The sequence below is a fragment of the Phyllostomus discolor genome, chromosome 7 (genome assembly GCF_004126475.2).
Source record: "Phyllostomus discolor isolate MPI-MPIP mPhyDis1 chromosome 7, mPhyDis1.pri.v3, whole genome shotgun sequence".
Lineage (NCBI taxonomy): Eukaryota > Metazoa > Chordata > Mammalia > Chiroptera > Phyllostomidae > Phyllostomus > Phyllostomus discolor.
The window spans coordinates 138,890,477-138,916,491 of NC_040909.2; the positions used below are offsets into that span (position 1 = coordinate 138,890,477).

Consider the following 26,015-nt stretch of genomic DNA (forward strand, 5'->3'; position numbering starts at 1 on the left):
GCGGGGTCAGAGGGCGCGGCTGGCCCGTCCCGTGAGGTCTGATTGGTGGAGAGCCGAGAAACGAGGCTGCGCAGGCGCACGGCGTCCAGGGCGGAGCCTGGGGCCGGCGAGCGGGGCGGGGCCGGCGAGCGCGCGCCTCCTGGACGCAGAAGGGTGGTGTCGGCGTGAGCGCGCCCGTCGCAAGATGGCGGCGGCCATGCTGGGCCCCGGGACTGTGTGTGCGCAGCGGGCAGCTACGGCGCGGCCCGCCCCGCAGACTCGGCGGCGGCGTTAGCTTGGCCTCGGCCTCACTTCGCGGTCGCTACTTCTGTCTCTCCCTGCCTTGTCCAGTATGGATCTGCCCGTGGGCCCTGGCGCGGCGGGACCCAGCAACGTCCCGGCCTTCCTGACCAAGCTGTGGACCCTCGTGAGCGACCCAGACACCGACGCGCTTATCTGCTGGAGCCCGGTGAGGATGGACGCGCTCCCGGGAAGGGCAGTGCAGGCCCCCGCTTCGGTCGCTTGGTGTGGGTGCGGGAGGCCCGGAGGGAGGAGAAGCATTCGGGGCCCGCTCCTTGCTGGCTCCTCTCCGCGCCAATTTTCCCGGGATGGAGAGGGAGGGAGGACCTCTCTTGGGCTTTTGCTAAGTGTTGGACAACTGCGGAGGTGCGCCTATTCTTTAAACGGCACTCAGTTTCGCTAGGGAACGTTATGTCCGAGTGGCCTTCTCTGTCTTCCCAAATGAATTACCAATTGTGTGGTCGGTAGCTATTCGGAAAAATTTAGAACTTAGCCATGGCTTTGAGGGCGTTGGATGAATCTACTGCAAAAAGGAAAGCGAGTGCGAAGAAAGTGAAACATCGTGAAGTTCGGGTTAGGCTCAAACCCATGACCAGATACCACAGCTGGGACTCCGAGAGCAGCTTTGCTTTTCATTCCTCACAGGGCGTCGTTATTCCCGTCCCTGCGCCCAGTTGCCTGGCAGCAGGCTTGTTTACATGGGCTGACCCTGCCAGACCGTGCAGCTCCGGTCTGCAGAGGTAAATCAGAGTCTGTCTGAAGTTGGAGAAGAGAACCTGCTCCCCACATCCTGCTGTCACCGCGAGTCCCCGCAAAGGCCTGAGCCGAAGCCCAGGGCCGGCACATGTGTGGCCTCTAGAAAGGCGGCCCTGGTCGTGCAGGGGCTCCCTGTGCCTCAGACCTGCCCTGCCTCCTGAGGGCCGAAACGTGCGTGCCAGCACGCAGGGCGGGGCTTCTCAGACTCTGCTAAGTCTCAGAGTCTACTTCCCTTCCTACTCTTAAGCCATCAGGAATGAAGGAAAGCCAGGACTGAAGCTACCCTGAGCTGGAGACCAGGCTCTCCCACTCTTAGGTTGTCTGTTTGCTGAAGCTCCGCTCTGCCCAAAAAGTGGAAATGAAGAGACTAGAAATCGTGTGGCATTCCTGGTGGAGACACTTCCGCTGGCCCCAGCGATGCCTGTGTGGGTGTTCTCCATTCCCTGGTACCTGTCTCTTCACTGGCAGCACGCGTCCCAAGGAGGGTCAGGGTGCTTTCCCACAGGCTGTCACGTTACCGCCATCTCCGTGTTCTAGACCTTGAACTTTCCCGACCAAAAGACATGGCCCCAGGCTTCTGTCTTCCCTTATTCTGCCTCCTCCTCCTTTTCCTTTCCCTGAACTCTCAGGGAACACTCTCACCCAGTTTGGGGAGCAGCATCAGAGTTCCCCTGGGGTATTCCAAGTTAAATTCTACTATGACAGTCTGTCTTGTCCCTTAATCTGCTTGCTGTTTCCGCTTGGAGATTGTGGGGCGTGTAGGTGGGGCGCTGCTTGTGTACTCCCTGGACCCACGGTCTGTGTTCCGGGCAAGCCTTGGGTCAGGAAGGTCCAGCACCATCAGACCTGTGACAGCCTCCGCTCCCTGTGGCCACACCAGACGTGAGCCCTGTTGGCAAGTTCTTCATGGGGGAGTGAAGAGCCAGCGGGAGCTCAAGGGTTCGATCCTGCCTGGTCTGTGCACGTGTTGGTGGGGGCAGGGCGCCCTGGGGACTTGTGCCAGAACGAGTGCAGACACCAAGCACCAGCTCGAGGGCAGAAGGATGCCCTTTTCTGGGCCGGCCGGGGGCTGGCTGTGGAGCTGCCGTGCGGGAGGCGGGAGGGGGTCCTGTGCCTGCGGCCTCAAGGATGCCCTCACAAGCCCCGCGGCCTCTGTCAAGTATCTGCACAGGGTCTCCTGCAGGCTCGTGGCCCAGAGTCTGGCTGCCTTCCCCTTTGTGCTGGAAGTTTTCTCACTCTTTTGCCAAGGGAAACCCTCCGGTTTGCTGCAGAAGACAAGGGGAGGTCAGAGGCTGACTCTCAAGGCTGAATAACTGGTGCAGGGTGGGGGGTGCTTCCAGCCCCAGAGACTCCGGCCAGAGGAACTAGGTCCAGATTGCATTGTTTATGCTCTGCCCAGCAGGAGGGACAAGCCAACAGGTCACTGCCCAAATCCTTGTCTGGTTACAGATATACTTGGTGTGGCGCCCCAGCTGAACAGGCCCTTCCCCAGACAGGTCCTGCCGCTCGTCCTGGTACGGGGCTCGATGACATGAGCCGCCACTCTCCCGACCCAAGTGTGTGCTGCCCCCCTCGCCTCCATGCCCCTGCACGTGCCGCCAGCCAGGCCTGTGTCAGCTGGGAAGCAGGGCCAGGGTGAGGCTGGGAGGCACTTGGGCACAGTTTAAGGTCCACCTGCACTAGGAGGCCCTGCTTAACTTTGACCCCTGCTGGCTCTCAGGCCTCACCGTAGTCCCGGCCATTATACTTCTCAGCCCTTCGGAAGCAGGAATGACCCTGACAGTTGTGTGCAGCTGGTCGCCAAGGCTGGGTCTCTGACCAGAGAGAGCCTGGAGCAGACCAGTTCCTGCAGCTAGGTCCCCAGCTCTCGGAGACCACTCCAAGAACTGGCCTAGTCACACCTGGGCACTCAGCTGGCCTTGGGCCATTTCTCACGGCCTGCCGGCCCACCCCACCTCCACCCCTTCAGCAGGTCGAGGCCCGCAGACCTGCCCCGCCCATTCTCAGGCGGCTGGCAGGATCCTGCAGGTCCCATGGGCCCCGCCCTTGGGGATGTGGCGGTTTACCCGAAATGCTGAGTGAGTGCCCCGGGTTACAGCACCCCAGGAACAAGATGTGCGGTGTGCCTCCCTGAGCCAGGGCGGCTTCCGCGATGACCGCCCAGCTGTGGCACAGCTGTCCTCGTTTGACTCCCTCTGTGTGTCGCTCGTCTCCGGTGCCACAGACGTGCCGGCAGCCCTCCAGACGTGCATGGGACCCGCCGGAAGCAGTGCCTGATGGGAATTCGACAACTGTCTTGGGAAAGAAACACCCTGGGCAGGAGATACAGGAGAGCAGCGTGAGCCCGAAGGAAGCAGGAGGGAGGGAGGGAGGGATGAAGACGACAGAAGAAGTCAGTCACACTGAAGACAGAAACACAGTGAAAGGATTCAAAAGCCGGTTCTTTAAAAAGGTCGAGATCGGTAACTTGTCGCGTGACTGGCACACAAAGAAAAGACAGACATGAGCAACATCAGGGACGAAAGGGGACCCGTCCCTGCCGTCCCCGGGCACAGAGGGTGGGGAGGGGACCCTGGGGACAACTCTTCGGCAACGTAGGCACCGGGGACCGGTTCCACGAAAACCACAGCCGGCTGACACTCACCCAAAGTGAAATGTAACCTTAGTGGTCCTGAGTCTACTGAAGAAATTGAATTCCTCGTTATAAACCTTCCTGAAAAGAAATCTCCAGGCCCCAGTAACTTCACAGGCAAACTCAAACGTTCGGAGAAGAAGGAACACCAGCGGAACACATTTCTCCCCAGAAAACCAGAGCTGGGGACTCTGCAGCTCAAGCCGTGGCCAGGCGTTGCCCGGGCACTGAGTCAGGCAGAGGCAGGCCCGGGACCCGCAGACGGGCGTCTCTCACGGCATCTGTCAAGAGAGAGGAGCGAGCCAGGGTAATGTCCCAACAAATGGGGTTTATTCCAAGTGTGGTTCAACGTTTATTTTAATTATTCAATTGAAAAGATCTAAAGAAGAAAGACTGCATGATCATACTATTTGATGCAGAAAAAGCACTTGACAAAATTTGATGTTCGTGGTATTTTTTTAAGAAACCCAGGAGTAGCGGGGAACTTCCTCAGCCTCATTCCAGCAGGTTCCCGAGAGCAGCTGCGCCCAGCCTCAGACTCGGAGGTGGCGTGGCAAGGGACAGCCGCCCTCCCCCGGGGGTCACCACCCACGCGGGGTCTGCCTCCCCCGCTCGTCAGCGTTGCACTGGAAGTCCTGCCCAGGACCTTAGGAGGATTTGAAAGAAATTAAAGATGTGTGTACTATCATGTTAAAGGTGTATGTAAACGGTCTTGATGCACAGATAGCACGAATGTCTACGTAGGAAACCCTAAAAAGTAAAAAAATAAGACGAACAACTTTATTTTCTTGTATTTCTAAACATACAACTTTCCTTTCCTTAAAAGGAAATCGTAAGGAATCTACTAAACACTTATTGAACTAAAAATGAATTTTGTTTATATTTCTGTATACTGGCAATGAGTGATGGGAAATTGACTTTTTAAAATACCATTTACAATTGCTCAAAAAAGGTACTTAAATATAAATCCGTTAAAAACAAGCGAGGATCTGCCTGCTGCAAGCACAGAACCAGAGGAGCGTTTATGAAAGAGAGCATGGGGGGCCTGCGTACGCGGAGCGTCGGGCCGTGTCTGCGGATGTGTTTGAAAGGAAATCTGGGGCGTGTTCAGACCTCACTTCTTCGAATATTCTTTCCGGCGTGCTCCCTCCCCTCTCCCTGTGGAGTGGGCCTGGGCCCACTCTTCTCCGTGCCCGCCCTCTTCCGTCGTCTCTGTCAGCCCGTGTTCCCTGCCGGGTCTTGAGCCTGCAGCTCGCCCTTCTGGTGGATCCTAAGTTGCTCGCTGTACTTTCAGCTGCAGAGTCTCCGCTCGGTTCCTCTCTACACCTGGGACCTCCTTATTGTCACCGTCTGATGAGGCTCTACGGCGTCACCTTTCTTCACAATGTTCTTTTTTTTTTTTTTCCAAGATTTTATTTATATATTTTTAGAGAGAGGGGAAGGGAGGGAGAAAGAGGGGGAAAGAAACATCAGTGTGTGGTTGCCTCTCACGCCCCCTACTGGGGACCTGGCTGGAAACCCAGGCCTGTGCCCTGACTGGGGGTCGAACCAGCGACCCTTTGGCTCATAGGACGGCACTCAGTCCACTGAACTACACAGTTTTCTTTATTTCCCTGAACATGTTGGTAATGTTTTCTTTGAAATTCAAGGTTTTTCCCCTGTGTATGGGTCACACTTATTGTTTCAACTACATTTCAGGCCCTGGCTGGGTAGCACAGTTGGCTAGAGCGTTGTCCCAATACACCAAGGTTGTGGGTTCGATCCCCAGTCCGGGCACATATAAGAATCAACCCATAAACGCGTAAATGAGTAGAATGACAAAAACTGGATGTCTCTCTCTCACTGAAACTATTTTTTAAAAAAAGGGAAAAGGAAAAGAAAAACTACATTTTGGATAATTTAGTACTTCCGGGCCATCTCCCCCCTCTCCCCCTCCAGCAAGCTTGGTCTGTTGTCTCTCGCTGCTGTGCCCTGTGCCCAGGCCGGGCTGTCGGGTCAGGGTCTGCTTCCTCTCTCTCCTGACCTCCGAGCTCGCTGCCTCCTGCCGCCCTCCAGACTCTGCGATCGCCGCCTGACCGCCCTGGGTTCTGGTGGGTCCTGACGGTGTCCTGGGGCAGACACTGCGTAGCAGCCTGATCCAGACTGAGTTTGAGTGGCGGTCGGTTTTGAGGTCAGCCTCTGAGGTTTTTCTGACCCTGGGAGAGCCCTCAGTTGTCTCCTTGCTGCGGGGACAAGCTGGCCCGGTTTGGCTTCTTGCTCTCCGGTTCAGGTAGCCTGTTGTTTTCCAGAGCACCCTTGGGCCTGGACTGTTGCACCCTGTCTTTCGAGTGCAGTGTGCTCCCCCAGCACTGCCCTGGGGGCTTCACAGGGCTTGCCTCCCCTGGCACGGGGGTCTGTACCGCCTGCCTGAGAGCCACCCCCCCCCCCCGTTCCTTGGAGGTGGGGGGGTGGAGACGGGAACCCTGTCTCTTGGTTGCAGCCACCGGGCATGTTGCCTCTTCGCCTTGGAGCTGCCTCAGAGGGAACCTGCTGGGACCCACCCTCTCGTGACACGCAGTGACTGGGACTGGGACGCAGTGACCGTGACTGGGACGTGCCTGGGACCCGAGGTGCGAGGCGTCCCGGGGCCGCGCCCTCCCAGGCGCGGTGTCAGTGGAGGCAAACCAGCGTGGGCCACAGGTCCCCGTGCCTGCAGGGCCTCAGCGGATTTTCGGGAGGAAGTGCTGCTGCTTGTGCTGTGTGCCTGTGGGGCGGTTTCCAAAGACTGGGTTAGTTCAGCAGCCTGTGCTTGCTTCACTCAGACGTGGTTCCGTGGGGCTGCTCTCACTGCCACCCCAGAAGTGGGGCTTGCTCCGTTATTTTCTTTCCTTTCAATTTTTATTTACTTACTTATTTTTAGATTTTGTTTATTTTCAGAGAGAGAGAAACCGCCTCTCATACCCACCCCAACCAGGGACTGTACCCATAGCCCAGGTGTGTGCCCTGACCCCCGGGCCTCTGGCCTCGGTGGATCTGGTAGCAGCCGGCGGCTTGCCTCGTGAGCCAGCGCCCCCGGTGCGCGACGAGCCTGTTCCCTCCTGCTGCTGCCCAGACGCCATCCCGCCTCCGCTGTCTGTGGTTCGACTGTGGCGTGTCTAGGTGTCCGTCTCTGAGTTTATCCAGCTTCCTGGATATTTTTCATCAAACTTGGAGAGTTTGGGGGCTGTTATTTTTTCAAATGTTCTTTCTGTTTCTTTTCTTTCCTCTCCTGGGGTGTCCATTATGCATATCTCAGAGTTTGGTGGCGTATCACATGCCCCTGAGAATCTGTTCATCCTCCCCTCCCTTCCCTCCCCTCTCCTCCCTCCATCCCTCCCTCCCTTCCTGTTTCTTGGCCTGGGTAATCCCAATTGGCCTATCTCAGGGGTATCAAACTCATTCTCACCGGGGGCTACATCAGCCTCAAGGTTGCCTTCAAAGGGCCAAAATAGTTTCGGGACTGTATAGGTGTAACTGCTCCTTAACAGTTAAGTGAGAGCTTGGCGCTGCTGCCAGGCAGAAACAAGGTGGAGGGCCGGATTCGGCCCGCGGGCCTTCTGTTTGCCACCTGTGGCCTGTCTTCACCTTTGCTGATTCCTTCTTACCTGTGCTCAAATCTGCTTTTGATCTCCTCTGAGCAGGGACTCTTATTTTATTTTTTAAATATATTTTATTGATTATGCTGTTACAGTTGCCCCATCTCTACCCCTTTATTCCCCTCCACCCTGCACACCCCCTCCCCCTCCCACCTGCATTCTCCCCTTTAGTTTGTGTCCATGGGTCGTACATATAAGTTCTTTGGCTTCTACATTTCCTGTACTATTCCTACCCTCCCCCTGTCTATTTTCTACCTACCACTCCCCCACCGATACCCCTCCATGGGATCTCCATTTCTGTGGTTCTGTTCCTGTTCTAGCTGTTTCCTTAGTTTGCTTTTGTTTTTGTTTTAGGTGTGGTTGTTAATAATTGTGAATTTGCTGTCATTTTACTGTACATGTTTTTTATCTTCTTTTTCTTAGACAAGTCCCTTTAACATTTCATAAAATAAGGGCTTGGTGATGATGACCTCCTTTAACTTGACCTTATCTGGGAAGCACTTTATCTGTCCTTCCATTCTAAGTGAGAGCTTTGCTGGATGGAGCAATCTTGGATGTAGGTCCTTGCCTTTCATGACTTGGAATACTTCTTTCCAGCCCCTTCTTGCCTGTAAGGTCTCTTTGGAGAAATCAGCTGATGGTCTCATGGGAACTCCTTTGTAGGTGACCGTCCCCTTTTCTCTTGCTGCTTCTAGGATTCTCTCCTTATTTTTGATCTTGGCTAATGTAATGATGATGTGCCTTGGTGTGTTCCTCCCTGGGTCCAACTTCTTGGGGACTCTCTGAGCTTCCTGGACTTCCTGGAAGTCTATTTCCTTTGCCAGATTGGGGAAGTTCTCCTCCATTATTTGTTCAAATAACTTTTCCACTTGTTGCTCTTCCTCTTCCCCTTGTGGTACCCCTGTAATTCGGATGTTGGAACGTTTCAAGATATCCTGGAGGTTCCTAAGCCTCTCCTTGTTTTTTTGAATTCTTGTTTGTTCCTCCTTTTCTACATGGTTGTTTCTTTCTTCCTTCTGGTCCACACCGTTGATTTGAGTCCCAGTTTCCTTCCCATCACTATTGGTTCCCTGTACATTTTCCTTCATTTCACTTGCTGTAGTCTTCATTTTTTCATCTAATTTGTGTCCAAATTCAACCAAATCTGTGAGCATCCTGATCACCAGTGCAGTGAACTGTGTATCTGATAGGTTGGGTACCTCTTCCTGGCTTAGTTGTATTTTTTCTGGAGCTTTGATCTGTTCTTTCCTTGGGGCCTTTTTTTTTTTTTTTTTTTTTTTTGGTCTTGTTACCCCAGTTACATAGTGAGGGGCAGAGCCTTAAGTGTTCCCCAGGGCAGGGCAACCCAGCTCCCTGGGTTGTGACACTGTATGTGGGGGAGGGGTCTGAGCGGGAACAATGGTGCTTGCGGCAACAATGGCAGTTGACAACTCCGGCCTTTGCTTTCTGCTTTTTTAGAGCCCCCCAGTCAGCCAGCGGCGTGAGCTTAGGGCTCCCCAAGGCCTCCCTCAGACGCGCACACCGCCCTGCCCCAGCATGTGGCTTTCCCAGCTCTTCAGATACCTCCGTATCTCATGCCCTAGCTCTTCCTTTCCAGTTTTCCAGTGTGCCTGTTGTTTGCCCCAAAGGTTGTCTGCCCGTTTTAGGCAGCCACAAGGTTTAAAAATTAAACATCCCTAGGGAAAAGGCTTTTAATACAGATAGAGAGCTTCAGGTCCAAACAAACACAGTGAAGCAAACAAAACTTATTTCAATGACTTATTCTCCGGAAATTGTCAAAAAGGCATATAACAAAAGCATTTTTATAAGTTTTTTGTATTAATTTTAGAGAGTGAGAGAGAGGTTGGTTATTCCACTTATTTCTGCACTCATTGGTTGATTCTTGAATGTACCCTGACTGGGAATCGAACCCACAACCTTGGTGTATCAGATGACACTCCAACCAACTGAGCTGCCCAGCCAGGGAAGAAGCAGCATTTATTCAACAAAGTAGGAACAGTGCATCCGTAGCACTTGAGCCACCACCATTTGGTTAATGTAGTTTTATGTGTTTTCCAGAGGGAAGGGAAGTCAGGGAGAGAAACGTCGATGCACGAGCAGTATGTCGGCCAGTTGTCTCTCTCGTGCCTCCACCGGGGCCTGGCCCACAGATGGGGCCGGTGCCCTGACCTGGGTCCACCCAGCAGCCTTTTGACCGTACCAGCCAGGGCCCTTTGTTTCATTTTTCAAAATTTTGAAAAGGTTGGCTGTAACATTTTCTTACCAGTTACTTACTGCTTCTTTGTAAGAGGAAATTTTAAGCCTTCCTCTATATCTACATGTTTTGCTTTTTTTTTTTCTTAAGATTTTATTTATATTTAGGGAGAGGACAAGGGACGGAGAAAGGGAGAGAAACATCCATGTGTGATTGCCTCTTGTGTGCCCCCTCCTGGGAACCTGGCCCACAACCCAGGCCTGTGTCCTGACTGGGAATTGAGCAGGTGACCCTGTGGTTCTCAGGCCAGCACTCAGTCCACTGAGCCACACCAGCTAGGGTGTTTTTGCTTCAATGTCCACATATACAAGGTCTGGGAAAAGTCCAGCCATTGTTAACATAACAATAATGGTTTGCATGACATCAGTGTAACCTGGCAGCCAAGGAGAGTGAACCGGAATGCACATGTGTGAACAGTGACTTCATTGTATTAGTCAGTGGGGGCAGTAGACACTGTTGAGTCAGCATGTGACTGTGGCCGTCACATTCAAAGTGACTGAGTGAGCAGACCAGTGAATCTGCATCAGATTTTGCATTAAGCTTGAGCCTTCCTCTGCGGAAACTTCAGGTGATTCAGAGGCTGCAGCTGTGGGCACCTGGCGATTGGCAGCTTCAGCACGACAGTGCACCCACTCGTGCATCGTGTCTCCTGCAGAGTTTCTTGGTGAAACATCCAGTCACCCCAGCAACTCAGTGCCCCCTACAGCCCACATTCGGTGCCCTGCAACTTCGGGCTTTTCCCAAAACCAAAATCATCTTTGAAGGGGAAGAGAGTTCACACCGTTGGTGGGATTCAGGAAAATACTACAGGACAGCTGGTGGCGACTGGGAGGGCTGTGGGAGGTCCCAGGGTGCCTGCTCTGCAGGGGACCAAGGCGTCATTCTCCTGTGTACAGCGCTTCTTGTATCTTGTATCTCCTTCAATAAATGCCTGTTCTTCCTGCTGCATGACTGGGTCCCTGCTGGAGAGACCACGTACGTCCGTAGACACTGAAAGGTAGCACTCCGGCCCTGGAGCAACACTGCGGGGTCACTGCGGGGTCACTGCGGCTTGTCCTCGCCCGAACAAGGGGGACCCAGACAAACCCAGAACCGTCCCCTGGAGGACAGGCCCCTCGCACTACAGGTTCCCCTGCCGAGTGAGCGTTCTGGGAGCCCATCTGAATCGGCGCACCAGCTGGTGGTGGTGTGAGAGGCTGAGTTCGTTTGGCTACAGTGCTTTTCCTTTTTTTTTTTTTTTTTTTTTTTTTAGGTTCTTTGAGCACATTTGCCCATTTCACGATGGGTGATTTATGAGCGTGCCTGCCCACATGGTGCTGAGCATTCAGCAGTTTTTGACCAAAAACGGCATGAGCCCTGGGCCCCACCCTCCCCATTCACCTGATCTCACCCCAGGAAACTTCTTTTGGTTTGTTTCCTGGATGAAAAAATTCCTCAAAGGGAAATGTCTTGCCAGTATGGAAGTGGTCAAACAAAAAACAGCCGAAGCGCTAACAGACATCAAAACCAATGAGTTCAGCCCCGGCTGGTGTGGCTCAGTGGGTTGCAGGCCAGGTCCCCAATAGAGGGCGCTCAAGAGGCAACCACGCAATGATTCTCTTTCCCTGTAAATCAATCAGTCAGTCCATCTTTTTAAAAAAGCCAATGAGTTCAGAAACTTCTGAGCAGTGGAAAAACGTCCTGACAGGTGCATTGCGTCACAAGGAGAGGACTTTGAGGGTGACTGGAGTTGAAACAGGTCAGACCAAATGCACAGCGTTTTACCAATAAATTCTGGGGGGAGGTTGGGTCCGCTAGTCTACTTACCCCCTTCCCCGGCAGGGGGGGGCCGCTCCCAGTGTCCTTCCTGCCCAGGGTCCCGAGGGTCGTCTGTCCGCGCCGGCACCAGCTCGCAGTCGGCCCTGACCCTCTCGTGAGGGGAAACGGGGGGGGGGGGGGGGGGGTAACACAGGGTCTCAGTGGTTCTCCTCCGGAGAAACTAAAGTTGGGTCCCGCCTTCTTGGCTGCCTAATTTGGGGTCGTAGCTGTTTGTAAACGGTGAGTTTGCCGGTCAGTGTTCACGCAGGGCCCCCTAAAGAAGGGGCCTGACCTTCCCTGGAGCGCCACGAGTGTGAACTTGGCGCTGAAGCAGCTGTGCGACCCCGGGGTTCCCGCCGGCTGAGCCTGGCCCCTGCGTGTCTCCTGGCAGGGCGGGAACAGCTTCCACGTGTTCGACCAGGGCCAGTTTGCCAAGGAGGTGCTGCCCAAGTACTTCAAGCACAGCAACATGGCCAGCTTTGTGCGGCAGCTCAACATGTGTGAGTGCCGCCCCGGGCGCGGAGGGGCGGCGGGTGCCGGCACGGTGGGCCTGTCTGTGGCGGGGGGCAGAGCCTCCGGGTTCGGTCCCTGTGCTGGCCAGGGGCAGGCCTGGTGCCCACGCACCTGGGGGCCCGGGGCCCCGGGAAGAGCGGAAGCCCCAGCCAGGGGTGGCCACACCTGCTGGGGAGGGGCAGCTGCACGGGGCTGGGGTGCTGGGCGTGAGGAGGGCCCCCCCTGGTCCTCAGGTGGGGCTGGGCGAGCTGTCGCAGGGGCTGTGGCCCCTGACCTGAGGCAGGGCTGCCCTCGCCCCACCCCGTGCAGACGGCTTCCGGAAGGTGGTCCACATCGAGCAGGGGGGCTTGGTCAAGCCCGAGAGGGACGACACCGAGTTCCAGCACCCGTGCTTCCTGCGCGGCCAGGAGCAGCTCCTCGAAAACATCAAGAGGAAAGTGACCAGCGTGAGTAGCCGGCTCCCGGCCTCCCTCCGGGCGATGGGGGGGAGCCCCGTCCACCGGCTGTCCTGACGGGCCCCTCCCTGCGCGGCCGTCCCGGACCCCTGGGCACGGCCCCGGCAGCTGCGGTGGAGAGGGCCTGCCTCCAGGCCACGGCCCCTCGGCCCTTCCCCCGTGTCCCGTGCCTCCCCTCCGGGGGGGCCTCTGCGGTGACCCTCCCTGTGGGGACCCAGGTGTCCGCCCTGAAGAGCGAGGACATCAGGATCCACCAGGACAGCGTTACCAGGCTGCTGACCGACGTGCAGCTGATGAAGGGGAAGCAGGAGAGCATGGACTCCAAGCTCCTGGCCATGAAGCAGTAGGTCCCGCGGGGAAGGGGGCGTAGGGGGGCGGGGGGTCGACACTGGGAGCCAGCCCCTCTGTCCAGGGCCTCTCCCCACCACCGGCCTCCTGCAGCCTCTGTGGCAGCTGCCCTGGGCCTCCCGCTCCCCGAACTCGGGAGGAAGTGTGTCGCGCACACCCTCAGGCCCCCGCCCCTCGGCCTCCTGTCCCGGGAGGTGGGCTCTGAGCGCTGGCTGCACCCTCAGGCTGCTCACACCAGCCCTCCAGGCCCTCCCCCAGGCCAGCGGGCCCGGCCCCTCCTGCTGGCTCCCACTGTCCCTGGTCACTCGGCTTGGCTTGTCCCCGCCTCAGGCCTGGGGAGTGAGAATACTGGTGGGGCTCTCTGAACCCCTGCGCCTGGTGGCCCATAACCAGCCCTGCGTCCCCACTTCAGCCGGGACCCCAGGAAGGCCAGCTTGGGTCTCCTCCCGTGGACCTGAGAGCCCCGGGGCCTCCAGGACACCAGCCCGGCGTCTGTCCTCAGCTCAGTGTGGCCTCAGAGCTGCTCGGGGGCAGGTCCTCGTGGCCCCCATGCCCCGGAAGTGGCTGCTGGGCCTCTCAGACTCGGGCACCTCTCGGGGTGCGGCCGGGAGGGTAGACTTGGTGTTGGGAAGATGTGGGGGCTGGGGGCTGGCCCATCAGCACGGGAGCATGCGCTCAGGTGGCTGTTCCCGCCCCTTGGGGCCACCTGGAGCCACTCCCAGGCCCTGAGCCCCGCCAGAGGTGCGGCCGCAAAGCTGGGCTGCCCCTGTCCCTCTGGCCTCCCTGCCTGCCCTCAGGGTCCGTCTGGGTAGAGGTGAGGGGGTGGGGCTGTGCCTGAGGGTCTGCCTCTTGGACTGCCCGGGAGGCTCCCGCAGGTCTCAGCCCGGCCCTAGGTGCAGGCAGCGCACCCGGACCGTGTCTGACCTCAGCCTCCAGCTGACCCTCTGCGCGTCCTCCCCTGGAAGGGCGGCCCAGCAAGGAGGGTGGGGTCCGGCCAGCACTGTCTGGTCGTCCCCGGCAGCCCAGCCCCACCTCGCCCTGCTCTGTTGCAGCGAGAACGAGGCCCTGTGGCGGGAGGTGGCGGGCCTGCGGCAGAAGCACGCCCAGCAGCAGAAAGTCGTCAACAAGGTGCGCGGTGGGCCTGTGGGGCGCCCGCTGGGCCCCGGCCCTGGCCAGGCTGACCACGCCTCCCCCCCACCCCCTACAGCTCATCCAGTTCCTCATCTCGCTGGTGCAGTCCAACCGGATCCTGGGGGTGAAGAGAAAGATGTGAGGCGCCGGGGTGCCCGTCCCTCCGCGCTGGGGCCTGGGTGCCACGTGGCGCAGACAGCTAACCCCGCCCTCCCCCGCAGCCCCCTGATGCTGAACGACAGCGGCTCCGCGCACCCCCTGCCCAAGTACGGCCGGCAGTACTCCCTGGAGCCCCTCCACGGCCCGGGGCCCTACTCGGTGAGCTCCGGGTGCCACCGGCCTGGCGGGGGCGGGCGCGGGCGGGCGCTGCCTCAGCACGAGCCACACGTGTCGCCTCCTCCGACGGCAGGCTCCGCCCTCGGCCTACAGCGGCTCCGGCCTCTACTCCTCGGACGCCGTTTCCAGCTCCGGACCCATCATCTCGGACATCACCGAGCTGACCACCAGCAGCCCCTTGGCCTCCCCCAGCAGGAGTGTGGATGAGGGGTGGGGACCCGGTCACCTCCCCGGGGGTCGGCGGAGGGCTGGGCCCACGGAGGAGCCCGCTGATGTGTGTCCCCGCCCCCCAGGCCCCCGTCGAGCAGCCCCCTGGTGCAAGTCAAGGAGGAGCCCCCGAGCCCTCCTCAGAGCCCCCTGGCGGAGGAGGCGAGCCCCGGGCGCCTGACCGCCATGGCGGAGACGCCCCTGTCCCCGACCTCCCTCATCGACTCCATCCTGCGGGAGAGTGAGCCTACCCCCGCCGCCTCGGCCGCGCCCCTCCCAGATGCGGGGGCCCGGCCCCCCCTCGACCCTGCCCGCCTCGCCCCCTGAGAAGTGCCTCAGCGTGGCCTGCCTGGACAAGTGAGTGCTGCCCCTGCACCCTCTGGACATGCCCCAGCCTCTGGCTGGGACTGTCCTGGGGGGCTCGACACAGGTGCTGCTGGGGGTGAGTCTGCAGACCTGGTCCTGGGCTCAGAGCTGGAGTGGGTGGGGCGGGAGACCAGGGCCACCCTGGCCTCCCCACGGCCCTGTCACAGCCGGAGCCAGGCGTGTGTGGCCCGTTACAGCTGCCTCTGGGCCGCCTTGGACCCAGCTGTCACCTGGTTCTCCTGCCCGACAGAGTCCTTGCCCCAGAGGCCGGGCGTGCGAGGGCGGGGGGTCCAGTGCCCGCCCAGCCCCTGCATGCCATGGGGGCTCTGTTCTTTGTATCTTGCAGTTTGACTCACACTCCACAGATGCCTGGGGTCGCCCGCCTCTTCCCCTACCCCTCCTCCTCCTCTCTGCATGGCCGATTCCAGCCAGGGTTAGCGCTGTCCCCACTGGGGAGGGGGGAGGGCTCTGCCAGAGCTCGGGCCCCTCCCCAGCTGTGGACCGCTGGGCCCTGCCCGGTGGACGGGCACCCCGGGCCCTCTGCAGCAGGAGCGCCCCCCGCCCCCACCCCTCTGGGGCCCGAGCCAGTGCTCCATGTCACTGACTGGGGGGGCAGGCCTCCCAGCCTGGCGTGGCGACTAGCGTTCCTTACTGCCCTGCGGTCTTGCTTTCTCCCAGGGCAGGGCTGGGCCCTGTGGGAGCCTCCAGGAGCTGGCCTGGCCACGTGTCCAATGGTCCAGGAGTGCCAGGTGGCCCAGGACGTTCTCCGTCACGGCCACCGTATTTGGGTGTCTCTCCCCCGTGCGCCAGGGCGGAGACCAGCCCACCGCACACCGAGCACAGCCCCCTCCCCACCCCCACTGTCTTCCTGTGCAACTGCCCCGGCCTCTGACACGGAGCCCTCCGGGCGCCTGCTGCCCTGGCCCAGCCTGAAGGGCTGCTATGGACCTTGCGGGACCCGGCAGCGACGGGAGCAGCCGGCATGGCCCAGGCCACAATCCCCACAGTGGCCGGGCACCCCCGCTCTGTCCACGCACACGCCCCCCCCTCTGGCTTCCAGCAGGGAGGGCGGTGGCTACAGGGGAGGCGTCTGGGTGGGGGTGCCTGGGGCAGGGCCTCGACTGTCCACCCCCTCTGGCCAGGGCCGAGCTCAGCGAGCACCTGGACGCCATGGACTCCAACCTGGACAACCTGCAGACCGTGCTGACGAGCCACGGCTTCAGCGTGGACACCACCGCCCTACTGGACGTGAGGCGCGCCCCTCCCCCTGCCCCAGCCCTGCCCCGCTGTCGGGCGCCACCTGACTGTCCCCCTCTCTCGCAGCTGTTCAGCCCCTCGGTGCCTGACATGAACCTGCCGGACCTGGACAGCAGCCTGGCCAGTGTGTGTAGCGTGGAGGCAGGGTGGGGCGGGGAGGAGGGGCGAGCAGGATCCCTCACCATCCTCCTGTCCCAGCAGATCCAGGAGCTCCTGTCTCCCCAGGAGCCCCCCAAGCCTCTGGAAGCGGAGGACAGTAGCCCCGACTCAGGTGAGGGAAGCCCCCCGCTGCCCCCCGCACCCCCCAGTCCCCTCCCGCCCGCACCCTGACCCAGCCTCGCCCCCAGGAAAGCAGCTGGTGCACTACACGGCACAGCCCCTGTTCCTGATGGAGCCGGGCCCGGTGGACATGGGGAGCAGCGACCTGCCCGTGCTCTTCGAGCTGGGCGAGGGCCCCTACTTCTCGGAGGGGGACGACGGTGCCGACGACCCCACCATCTCCCTGCTGACGGGCTCCGAGCCCCCCAAAGCCAAGGACCCCACTGTCTCCTAGAGGGCCCGGGCTGCTCGCCGTGACTTGCTTGGGGCTTCACAGCCACACTGGACTGACCAGGACTGTGGGTGTTCACAGTCAGATTGTATTTTGGGTTTTTACACGAGTCCCCCTTTCCACTTCTATAGAAATGTACAGGTGTATTCACAGATGGACCGACGGACGGACGGACGGACGAGACAGGCAGAGATCTATAAAGGACAGGCTCTACACCTTGGTCTCCTGTGTCCGCTTCCTCCCAGGGGGCACTGAGTGAGGGCCTGGGCCCACCTGGCTCCACCACACCGGGGCATGCTCAGTTTCAAGGGCCTGGGAGGGGTCTGTGCTGCCAGGCCTCCTGGGCCCCAAGGTGTCCCCGCCGGGGGCCCACCTGCCTGCCTTCCCAGCAGAGCCCCCCCCCCCCCCCCGCCCCCGGCGCCGTGCCAGCGTTAGGGCAGGAGCAGCGCTGGCCGACGGGAAGGGGAGGCAGTCCCAGCCCACTGCCTGTCCTGGGCTCCGCCGGCGGGGGCGGGGGGGCACAGCACTCCTGATGTCTGGCGCCCCAGTTGCCTCACTGTTCACCATCCTCCTCTGGGTGGGGGGGGCCAGAGAGATGCTGCCTCGTTCTGGGTTCCAAAAGGTACCCCCAGCTAGGCCCCTTCCCTCCCCCACCTCTGGGCCAGGCGAAGGCTTGGGGTTGAGCAGCGTCTGGTTGGGGTGGGGGCATTTCCTGAGACAGCAGCCTGGCCTGCGGTGCCCCAGTTGGGACCCCTGCCCCTGCCCCCGCAGACCCACACTGCCTCCCACCCTCCCTGCTGGTGGCAGGGTCCCAAGGGCTGCACTGTGAGGGCCACCCAGCGCCAGGGGCAGGGAGACAGGTGTGGAAGAGGTGGAGGTGCCCCTCCCAGGTCAGTGTGGGCACCTGCTCAGCTGGCGCCTGCACTCCGGCCTCTGCTGCGGACACGTCCACTAAGGAAGAGCCAGTGCTGACCCTTGACTCCTCCACGGCCTGGCCTCCTGCCCCAAACCAAGGTCCGCTTCTAGGAAGGCTGCAGGCCCCACTTGAGCCCCACCCCACACGTGGGAAATGGGCAGGGCTGGACTGGAAGTCGGCCTAAACGAGCCTTTCTAGGCAGGGGGAGCTGCCGCTGGAGGTGTGGCTGACGGTCTGCCCCCCCCCATCCCCCCCCAAGGGCACTGGCCCGAGAGTGAGCTTGGCAGCCTCCCCCTGGGCACCAGCCCCAGGAGGGCCCACGGGACCAAGGTCCCCATCCCAGGAGCATCTCCCTGCAGCCAAGGGCCCTTGGGCCTCGTGGTGTGGCCGTCACCTCCACCAGCCCAGCACCCCCAGCAGGCCAGGGTCACTCTGGAGAGCACTTTATTGAAACCCTCAGACCCTTGGGCAGGATCAGCACAGGTTCTCGGGGTGCCAGCCTGTGCTGGGTCTCCCGTTCCCAAGAGGGAGAGAGGCAGCCCCATAGGGGCAGAGAGGCCTCCTGAGGGCCAGGAGGACGCGGCGGGCGGCCGGCACCCCCCAGCACGCAGGCGGGGGCGGGGAGGCAGGCGAGACGGCAGTGAGGAGCGCGGGCGCGCGGGCTCAGGCGCCGGCCACCGGGGCCTCGTGGTGCAGCACGTAGTAGTCATGCACGTACATGAGCACGGCCACCGGCTGCCCGATGATGAGGGACAGCCACACCGCCGCGTTGCCGTAGTTGCCCCGGAAGAAGCGGCTCACGATCCAGGCCAGCGGGATCTGGGGGCAGAGGGTGCGCGGTCAGGTGGCGATGGCGACCACGGGGCTGGCTGCCCCAGGTGCGGGCGAGAGGATGGGGGTCAGGGGGGTGGGGCCGTGTGTGCTTACCTGAGCCATCATGCCGGTGAAGGCCCAGGGGCGGAACATGCGCAGAGGGATGCTCACCAGGTACTGGGGGGGGGGGGGGGGATGGGCGTCAGCCTGGTCTCAGGACCACGGCCACCCGGCTCCGGGCCCAAGGCAGGACGCCCACAGACCACTGACCTCGTGGAAGAAGGCCGAGGCCAGGAACACCCCAGTGCTGGCCACCCACTTGCTGTAGCCACGCCGGAGCATCGGCTTGTAGAAGTGTCTGGGGAGAGAGGGGTGTGTGGGCAGGCGCCCAGGCCCACCAGGAGCCAGCCCCTGGCCGCCACACCCGCACACCCACCTGAGGCACCACTTGTGCACAGGGATGTTCCAGTTCTGCCAGAAGTAGGTGACCGACTCGGAGTTCCTGGGGTCAGGAGAGCGGGCGGTGAGGGGGCACCTGGACAGGGACCAGCCCCCGCCCCCACCCCCACCCCCGCCCCCGCCCCCACCAAGGTCACCCACCACCAGTCCCGGTAGAACTCTCGGTCTCCGAACTGCATGAGCTCGGCCAGGGCGTTCAGGCAGGAGTGGAAGAGCCAGTAGAAGAAGATGAGCCAGATGAGGTGGTTGGGCACCTGCGCGGGAGGAGATGTGGGGTCCCAGCCCGGCCCCCCCCCGCCCCGTGCCCGCCCCACTGCCCAGCGTGCTCACCGCCAGCTTCAGGAGACGCTCGATGATGCGCGAGTAGTCCATGTCCTGTGGGCACAAGGCTCAGCAGGCTCCCTGGGCCCCCGCGCCCCCAGCCCCCAGCCCCCCAGCCGCAGGGAAGCCTGGCCCCTCACCTTGAAGGGCTTCATGGAGTTCTGGATGGTGGGGACCATCCACTGCAAAGGAGGGCCCAGCGTCAGCTCCTGCCCACGGGGCACCCCGGTGAGACCCCCTCCGCCCACCCCACCCTGCCCTGCCCCACGAACCTGCTGGATCAGCCCCACTTGCAGCTGGGTGAAGAACAGCTGGGGGAGGAGGAAGAGAGCAGCCGGCTGAGCCTCCGGCACCTGGCAGCCCCCCAGCCCCGCGCCGCCCCCCAGCCTCACCATCTCAAAGAGCCGCCGCAGCAGGAAGCGCTTTCGGATGCGAGGGGACCGGGGAAAGTTGAGTTCGTAGCACAGCGTGGGGGCGAAGAGGAAGTAGTACAGATCTGGAAAGGGAGGGCGGGGCTGGCACCGGGGCCTGGCCCGCTGCCCCCGCACTGCCCCCAGCCGCCCTCCCTGGGGCCGGCCCTGCAGGCTCCTCACCTCGGTAGGTCAGGTTGTCCGGGTAGCTCACGGCGCCCGTGCGCTGGGCCGCCGCACCGTTGGCCTTCTTACCTGTGGACGCTGGAGCCAGCGGAGGGGGGAGGGGTATGGAAGGTGAGGCCCCGCCGCCGTCCAGGTCCCACCCCCACCCCCACCCCGCGGCGGGCAGCCTCACCGGCCTTGGCCTTGGCCCTGGCCCTGTGCTCTCGGCACCACAGGTTGACGTCCCGGTAGGAGAACAGCTTGAGGAAGAGGATGGTGTACACGGCCAAGGCCAGCACAGAGCCCACTGCGGGAGAAGCAGGCTCAGGCCGAGGGCCCCGCACCATCCACGGGAGAGCCACCCCGGGTCCCCCCCTGGCTCCCCACGTCAGGCTGGGACAGGGGAGGGGCGGGGGGCACCTGGAGTGATGGACTCCAGCAGAAAGGCCACGGCCGCGGGGAGGCAGAGGATGGTGGCCAGGTTGGCCGTGTGCAGCAGCAGCCCTGCCTGCTCCGTCAGGGCACCCTGGGGGGCGGGGAGCAGCGCTCAGCCAGGGGCCCCACTCCCTGGACAAGGGTCCCCCCAGTGAAAGGCTGTCGTCACACCCAGGGCGTAGCCCCTCCCGGGAAGCCATGCACAGCCCGAAGCCCCGTGGGGCAGGCGGCACCCTGAGCCACGTCCAGGCCCGGGGAGGGGCAGGTCTCTGGCCGGGGCGGGGGTGTGAGGGCGCTGCTTACCACCGCCAGGCGCTTCTCCACCTGGAAGGCAGCCACCGCAAAGGCATTGGCAGCTGAGGACGGAAGACCGTGGGGCAAGTTCAGGTTCCGGTGAGCCCGAGCCCCAGCCCCACCGGAGCCCCCTCCGCGCCCAGCTCACCGATGACCAGGCATAGGGCAGGCCAGCTGTAGGGGTCCTTCAGGAACAGAGACACCACCTGGATGGGGTCCACCAGGATGCCGTACCTGGGGGGCGGGGTCAAGGCCTGAGCTGGGGGAGGGGCCTGAGCTGGCAGTGAGTGCAACTGGGTCCCGGGGCTGGGGCCTGGGGGGAGGGGGCGGGGCACTCACTTGATGAGGTTCTCCAGAAACAGCCGCGCGTTGCTCAAGATCTGCAAGGGAGAGGGGAGGGCAGGGCAGGGCAGCGGCCCTGAGCACAGGGCCCACGGGCCGTCGGGGTGGGGGTGGCAGAGGCTGCAGAAGCAGGGGAAAGGCTGTGGGGCTGCAGGACGCTCGTGCTGCCCGGCTGCCCGGCCCGGCCACACGCCCAGCCCAGGCCAGCAGCGGCCCCCGGAGACGAGGACGAGGACACGTCTCCTGAGAACGTCCGCTCGCCCAGCCGGCCTCTCACCCACCAGGCAGTGTGCCCCCCACGGCTCCCCAGGGCGCTTCCTAGGGCCCCCGACAGGGGGGTGAGGCCGTGCCTGGCACCCCTTCCACGCAGGCAGCCGCAGGACCTTGCCTTTGACCCGGAGGCAGGCGTGTTCGTGTGGGTCAGGGTGAGGGTCGAAGGCCTGCGGCCACATCAGCCCTGCGCGGTGGGGGCTGGGCCCCGGGCAGCCCTTGTCCTCTGCCCCGCCCTGCCCACGCCTCTGCGATCCCCGCCCTCCAGCCGCCCCGCAGCCAGGACTGCGGGTCCCACCCCGCGAGGCTCCAGCAGGACCTGGGCCCAAGGCAGGGGCCTCCACTAGGCCATAGGGCCAGGCAGAGGACCCTTCCAGGGGGGCACCCACGAGCCAGACTGAAGGAGGGAGGCTGGGGGCCCTCGGAGCCAGGGCTGGAGTTGCTGCACCAAACCCCAGGCTGGGCGGGCGAGGGGCCCCGCACCCACGGGGGCCACTCGGGGGCAGAGGCTCCCCGGACCCCGCGCACGAGCACGCACACGCACCGCCGGGGAAGCCCACGCCCGCAGAGCGCCCCCTCCCCGTCTGCAGCCCTGAGGCCCCCCACCCAGGCCCAGCCACCCACCCTGGCCCCTCCTCGCTCGCCCCGTGACCCTCAGCCACAGCTCCCAGCACCAAGGCCTCCCGCACCAGCCCCAGCCCCAGAAGCTCCGTGTGCAGATGACGAGGGCCGGACTCCAGCGACACCCCCGCCCGGGCCACCAGCCTGCTCACCAGCATCACCACACACCAGTTCAGGATGCCGCGGTAGTTGCTGAAGCCGCTGTCCGAGCTGAACAGGGAATCCTGCAGGCGGTGGCACCTGGCAGGGCAAGAGGGAGTGAGGGCCTCGGGGGGCCGCAGGCTGCCCGCACCTGCACGCTCCAGGGCAGGTCGGCACCCTGGCGGATTCCTGGGGGCTCATCCATCCCGGCCCAACAGCGGTGGTCCCACCCCCCACCCACCCCCTCTTCTGCCTGCACTCCCTACGCCCCACTTACAGTCTGAGAGGAACCTCCCAGGGCCTGTCCCTCCACGCGCTGGGCAGGGGCAGGCTGCAGGCGGGGCAAGTTGGCCCCGCCAGGGACTGCGCAGGCCGGAGGGCCCCACACCAGGAGCCCAGTCTCACTCCCCGGAGGCCTCCGGCTGCCGCCCCTCTCACTGGCCATGGAGTGGTGACGGCCCACAGAGGGCCCCACCCCAGGCGTCGGTGGGCCCACCAGCGGTGCTGGACGGAGGCGGGGGCGGGAGGCAGATCCACTTTGCTCGGCCAGCTCCTCCCGGCGCCCAGCAAGCCGAGGGGTCCCCACCGAAACCCGCTTCCTCCTCACACTTGGCCCACAAAGGTCTGAGTGGGCACAGGGACCGGGCCCAGGGCCAGCTGAGCCCCCAGCCCGATGAGGCCCAGCAGCCTCGTGCACTTGTGGCCTCCCCCCGCGTGGAGGAGGGACAGCTGTGCCAGGCTGACCACGGGGAAGCACTGTGTTCCTGATGGACAGGCCGCGGGGCGGCCAGGCGCCGATGGGGGGTCTCTCACAAAAGTGTGCAGAACCCCCACCCCCAGGGCTTGGGAGGGGGACACATCGGCAGACCCTCAGGGGGCCAGCGGCGGAGGAGGGGCCCGGCCTCACCCCCGCAGTGGGCCGCAGGAAGCCCCACAGGCGTTGGCCAAGGCCTGCAGTGTTGTAAGAGGGAGGCCAGGGCCCCCTTCCTCCTGCACTTGTCTCCGTCTCCAGAGACCGGCAGACGGGGGAGTGGGCTCCAGGGCTCCGGTCAGGGCGGGGGACCCAGTGCCGGCCCGGCTGTGGGGGGTCAGCACTCAGCTGGGAGGCGAGGGGCCAAGAAGCCAAGATGCTGGCCGGCCTTCCTCGGCCAGGGTGGTGTGCAGGAGCCACCTGTGCTCCCCAGCCGTGGTCTGTGCCTCGCCCCACCACAGGCCGGGCCCCCTCGCCCCCGCTGCCCAGGCTCCTCCCGGGCCTCCTGGCGAGGCTGGGACCTCCACCCAGGGCCCTCGGAGTCTGGGCACCTGCCTTTCTGTAAAGCGGGAGGGGGGCCAAGCCCCCCCCCCAAAGAGGGTGGTCTCTGAGCTTGTCCCTGGCACCCTCGGCCAAGTTCATGCCCACTGGGGCTTCCACTGGAACGGGCCCAAGGCCGCCTCCGGAGGTGCTGGCTGGGCACGCCCTCAGGCTGTGTCACAACACTGTGACCCCTGCCCCCTGGGCCACCAACACCTCCAAGACGAGGATGAAGGTGGAGAAACGGTGTCGTTTTTCAATCTGACGCGAAATTGCGTCACAGAACTCTCAGACCTTCCCCAGCCGGCCCCATGATCCTCCCCAACCCCAGGCAGCCCCCTTCCCCTTCGGTCAGAGGCCTCGGCCCAGGGCAGAAAGCCCAGGACCCGCCACCACAGTCGGCCGCAGGGAGCCGGAGAGCAGACGGGCACGCCTGCGTGGGCGGCAGGGCCGGCCACCCCCTCAGGGCTGCAGGGGTCACCCTCGCTGCTGCCGCTGCTGCTGCTGGGGCGGCCCGCACCCGAGTGCCTGCGGTGGTCCCGCTCCCCGGGCCCCCGGCCGGCAGGGCCACCCTAACTCGTCACACGTGTCCCCTTGCGCGACCCTCACATCAGCACTGGGAGGCGGGCACACAGGGAAACTGAGGCTCGACGAGGCTCAAATCTTGCCCAGAGGCACGGCCCCCAGGTGCGAACCACGCCTGAGACCACTGGGTCCGGCTCCTGGCCCACGCAGGACACAGAGGGGGCGGGGCGCCAGCCCACCGCCCAGATGCCGCCCCCTCAGCACTTCTCCCGCCCAGCCTCTGGGCCAGGCCCTGGGGCGCCACGTGGCCGGTGGGCACCCCGCTCTCTGGCCCTGCTGGAAAGGGTGGGGCAGAGGACGGCCCAGGAGCACACGCCCTGGGAAAGCTGTGAACCCAGGGGGCGTGCGGCCCTGCTGCGAGGGGGGGAGCCGAAGGCAGGGCAGCCACACCCTAGCCCGGGGCTGGGGGAAACGAACTAGCACACTCACGCCCAGAGCCCGCCCGCCGGCCCAGGCCCAGGTGAGCAGGAAGTGCAGGGCGGGGCGAGGAGGCTCTGGGAGAGGGCAGGCAGGTTGCAGGAGGGTGACAAGCCGGTGTGCCACGGGCCAAAACCTAGGGAGGCAGCCAGAGCAAGGCAGGCTCTGCCACCCCCATGCCCTGGCCACAGCCCCCGGGGGCCCGGACCCGGCGGCAGCTGGTTGGAGGCACAGACACACATAACCCAAAGTCCTGGGCACCAGGAGGGGACTGTGGTCACCAGCTCCCGCTCCGGCCCCGGGCAGGCCCGTCCCTGCCATGTGCTGCTCCTCTTCCCAGGGGCCCAGACTCCCGGGGTGGACGGGCTGGGCTCCTGCTCACCCCACTGGGCGGGAGAACGCACAGGAGAGGCTCTGGCCACCTGGCCCATCGAGGAAGTGCCTGCCCCTCCCGAGTGGCGGCGGGGCCCAGAGCCAGCGCCCCTCTCACGGGGGGGGGACCCAAGTGCCCCGAGGGCGGGGGCCAGGGGGCTGCCGTGTCCCCAGCCCCAGTGAGGGCAGCTCGGGGAGCTGACAGAGGCACCCCAGGATGCGCATCCTTCCCAGCTGGCCTCAGCAGCACCCCCACACAGGGAGCAAGCACCCCTCTCCGTAGAGCGGCCTTCCTCCGGGACCCAGCCTGCGTGAACTTGGAGTCTGACCTTTGCTCACAGGGCTCTGTGCTGAGATTATCTTATCTCCTGGGGGCGCTGTGAGCGCCCCAAGGGCAGGAGCAGCGCCCACACCCGGCCGCCCTGGCCCACCCCTTGCCAGGCGCCCTGAAGAAAGCCTCTGTTCTTGTCTCTAAGAGGACAAATCCTTGCCCACTTCCTGCTCCATAGCCATGCCCAAAGCCAGAGCCCCCGAGGGTCCTGGGGCCAAGTGAAGGCCAGAGGGCGCAAAGGGACCACCTGGAGCCAGGTGGAAGAGAGAGCCAGAGTCCAGGCAGCCTCCGCGTGCACCAACCTCCCCGCCCCCCGCCCCCCCCCCCGCAGGCCTGCCCGTCCCGCACCTGCGGGCAGGCCCACTTCAAACCCCTCTCCTGTCCCCGCACCAGGACCCAAGCTGCCCCTGCGGCAAGCACTTGTTGCGGCAACACAAGCTTGGCCCAGGCCGGCCAAGCGCTGGGGAGGGAGGGATGGAGGGGCCGGGAAAGGAACGGGCCGGGTCCTCCTCTAAGGACCGGAGAGCTTCCCACTGCCGCTGCTGCTCCCGGCCTCAGGCCGCCCGGCCTCCCGCTGTCCCCCTCCCCAGCCGGAACCCCTCCTCCACCCCCAAGGCCCCCCTCACAGCCCTCAGGAGGGACCCCCTTCGTGTCAGAGCGCCCCGTCCGCTCCGTCTCCTTCCGGACAGAGGAAAACTTGTGCAAGCTGGAGCCCGCCCGCCTGCAGCGCCAGCCGCCCCACTCGCCCCGGGACGCGCACCGGACCCACCTGGGGATGTGCGCACGGCTCCCCCCTGCGGCCCCCGCGAGTGCCCTCGGCAGGCGCCCCACCCCCCGGGCCTCAGTTTCCCCGGGGAACCCGAGCGGGGCACCTGCCTACGCCAAGCCCGGGGGCCAGGCTCTCGGAAGCGGAACCGCCCCGCTGCGACCACGCCGGAGGGACTGGGGAGGGTAGCAGGGGCCCAGGCCAGGGGTCAGAGGCTACGAGTCAGCGGCCCCGCTACCTCAGATCTCGGTGGCCGCAGTCCGCGTCCGCTTCTCCGTCCTTGTCCTTCTCTGGGGCCGGGGCCGAGGCCGGCGCGTCGCCCCCGGCGCCCACGTCCCGCACCTCTTCTTCCGCCGCCGCCGCGGGGCCGCCGCCGCCGCCGCCGCCCTGGCTCGAGGGCCGCGACCCCGTCCTCCGGCGCCGGGAGCCACCCGCGCCGCCGCGGTCGCCCATGGTTCAGCCCGCACACTGCCACCGAGTCGTGTCCCGCGGGGCTCTAAGCGCCGGAGGCCCTGGGCCCCGCCTCCGGACCCAAGGCCAACCGCCGCCACCGCCCCCTGCCGGCCGCCGT

At 63.5% G+C, this 26,015-nt stretch overlaps 2 protein-coding genes across 3 annotated transcripts; one reads left to right on the top strand and one right to left on the bottom strand.

The window, feature by feature from the left end:
- Positions 1 to 155: 155 nt before the first annotated feature.
- On the top strand, positions 156 to 16,498 carry HSF1 (heat shock transcription factor 1). Its single transcript, XM_028533743.2, is given in 14 exon segments — positions 156 to 448; positions 11,724 to 11,832; positions 12,155 to 12,291; positions 12,519 to 12,643; positions 13,701 to 13,776; positions 13,856 to 13,917; positions 14,001 to 14,097; positions 14,189 to 14,325; positions 14,409 to 14,615; positions 14,617 to 14,679; positions 15,831 to 15,936; positions 16,012 to 16,071; positions 16,147 to 16,216; positions 16,293 to 16,498. Coding segments are annotated over 14 exon segments (1,572 nt in total). The 5' UTR covers positions 156 to 331.
- A 1,340-nt stretch (positions 16,499 to 17,838) lies between these two features.
- DGAT1 (diacylglycerol O-acyltransferase 1) lies at positions 17,839 to 25,994 on the bottom strand. 2 transcript variants are annotated; one of them, XM_036031605.1, is made up of 17 exons: positions 25,683 to 25,994; positions 21,694 to 21,781; positions 20,648 to 20,688; positions 20,457 to 20,542; positions 20,318 to 20,370; positions 20,000 to 20,105; positions 19,773 to 19,886; positions 19,598 to 19,669; positions 19,397 to 19,500; positions 19,277 to 19,315; positions 19,145 to 19,186; positions 19,014 to 19,058; positions 18,825 to 18,937; positions 18,661 to 18,726; positions 18,495 to 18,582; positions 18,339 to 18,401; positions 17,839 to 18,230 (listed from the first exon to the last, which is right to left on the bottom strand). In XM_036031605.1, the coding sequence occupies exons 1-17, from the start codon at positions 25,895 to 25,897 to the stop codon at positions 18,075 to 18,077; spliced, it is 1,491 nt and encodes a 496-aa protein (XP_035887498.1). In that variant the 5' UTR covers positions 25,898 to 25,994; the 3' UTR covers positions 17,839 to 18,074. The 2 variants fall into 2 exon arrangements, with proteins under 2 accessions (XP_035887498.1, XP_028389556.1); XM_028533755.2 differs by having other exon boundaries at positions 19,598 to 19,678; positions 25,683 to 25,912.
- Between the last annotated feature and the right edge of the window lie 21 nt (positions 25,995 to 26,015).

Bases quoted from the DNA above. Each gene is read 5' to 3' on its own strand.
- DGAT1 (XM_028533755.2), bottom strand. From the start codon at position 25,897: ATGGGCGACCGCGGCGGCGCGGGTGGCTCCCGGCGCCGGAGGACGGGG. The intron at 20,543-20,647 runs GTGAGTGCCCCG...CCCGCCCCCCAG, and splicing joins TTTCTGGAGAACCTCATCAA to GTACGGCATCCTGGTGGACC. The intron at 19,887-19,999 runs GTGCCCCCCGCC...CTTCTCCCGCAG, and splicing joins GCTGGAGTCCATCACTCCAG to TGGGCTCTGTGCTGGCCTTG.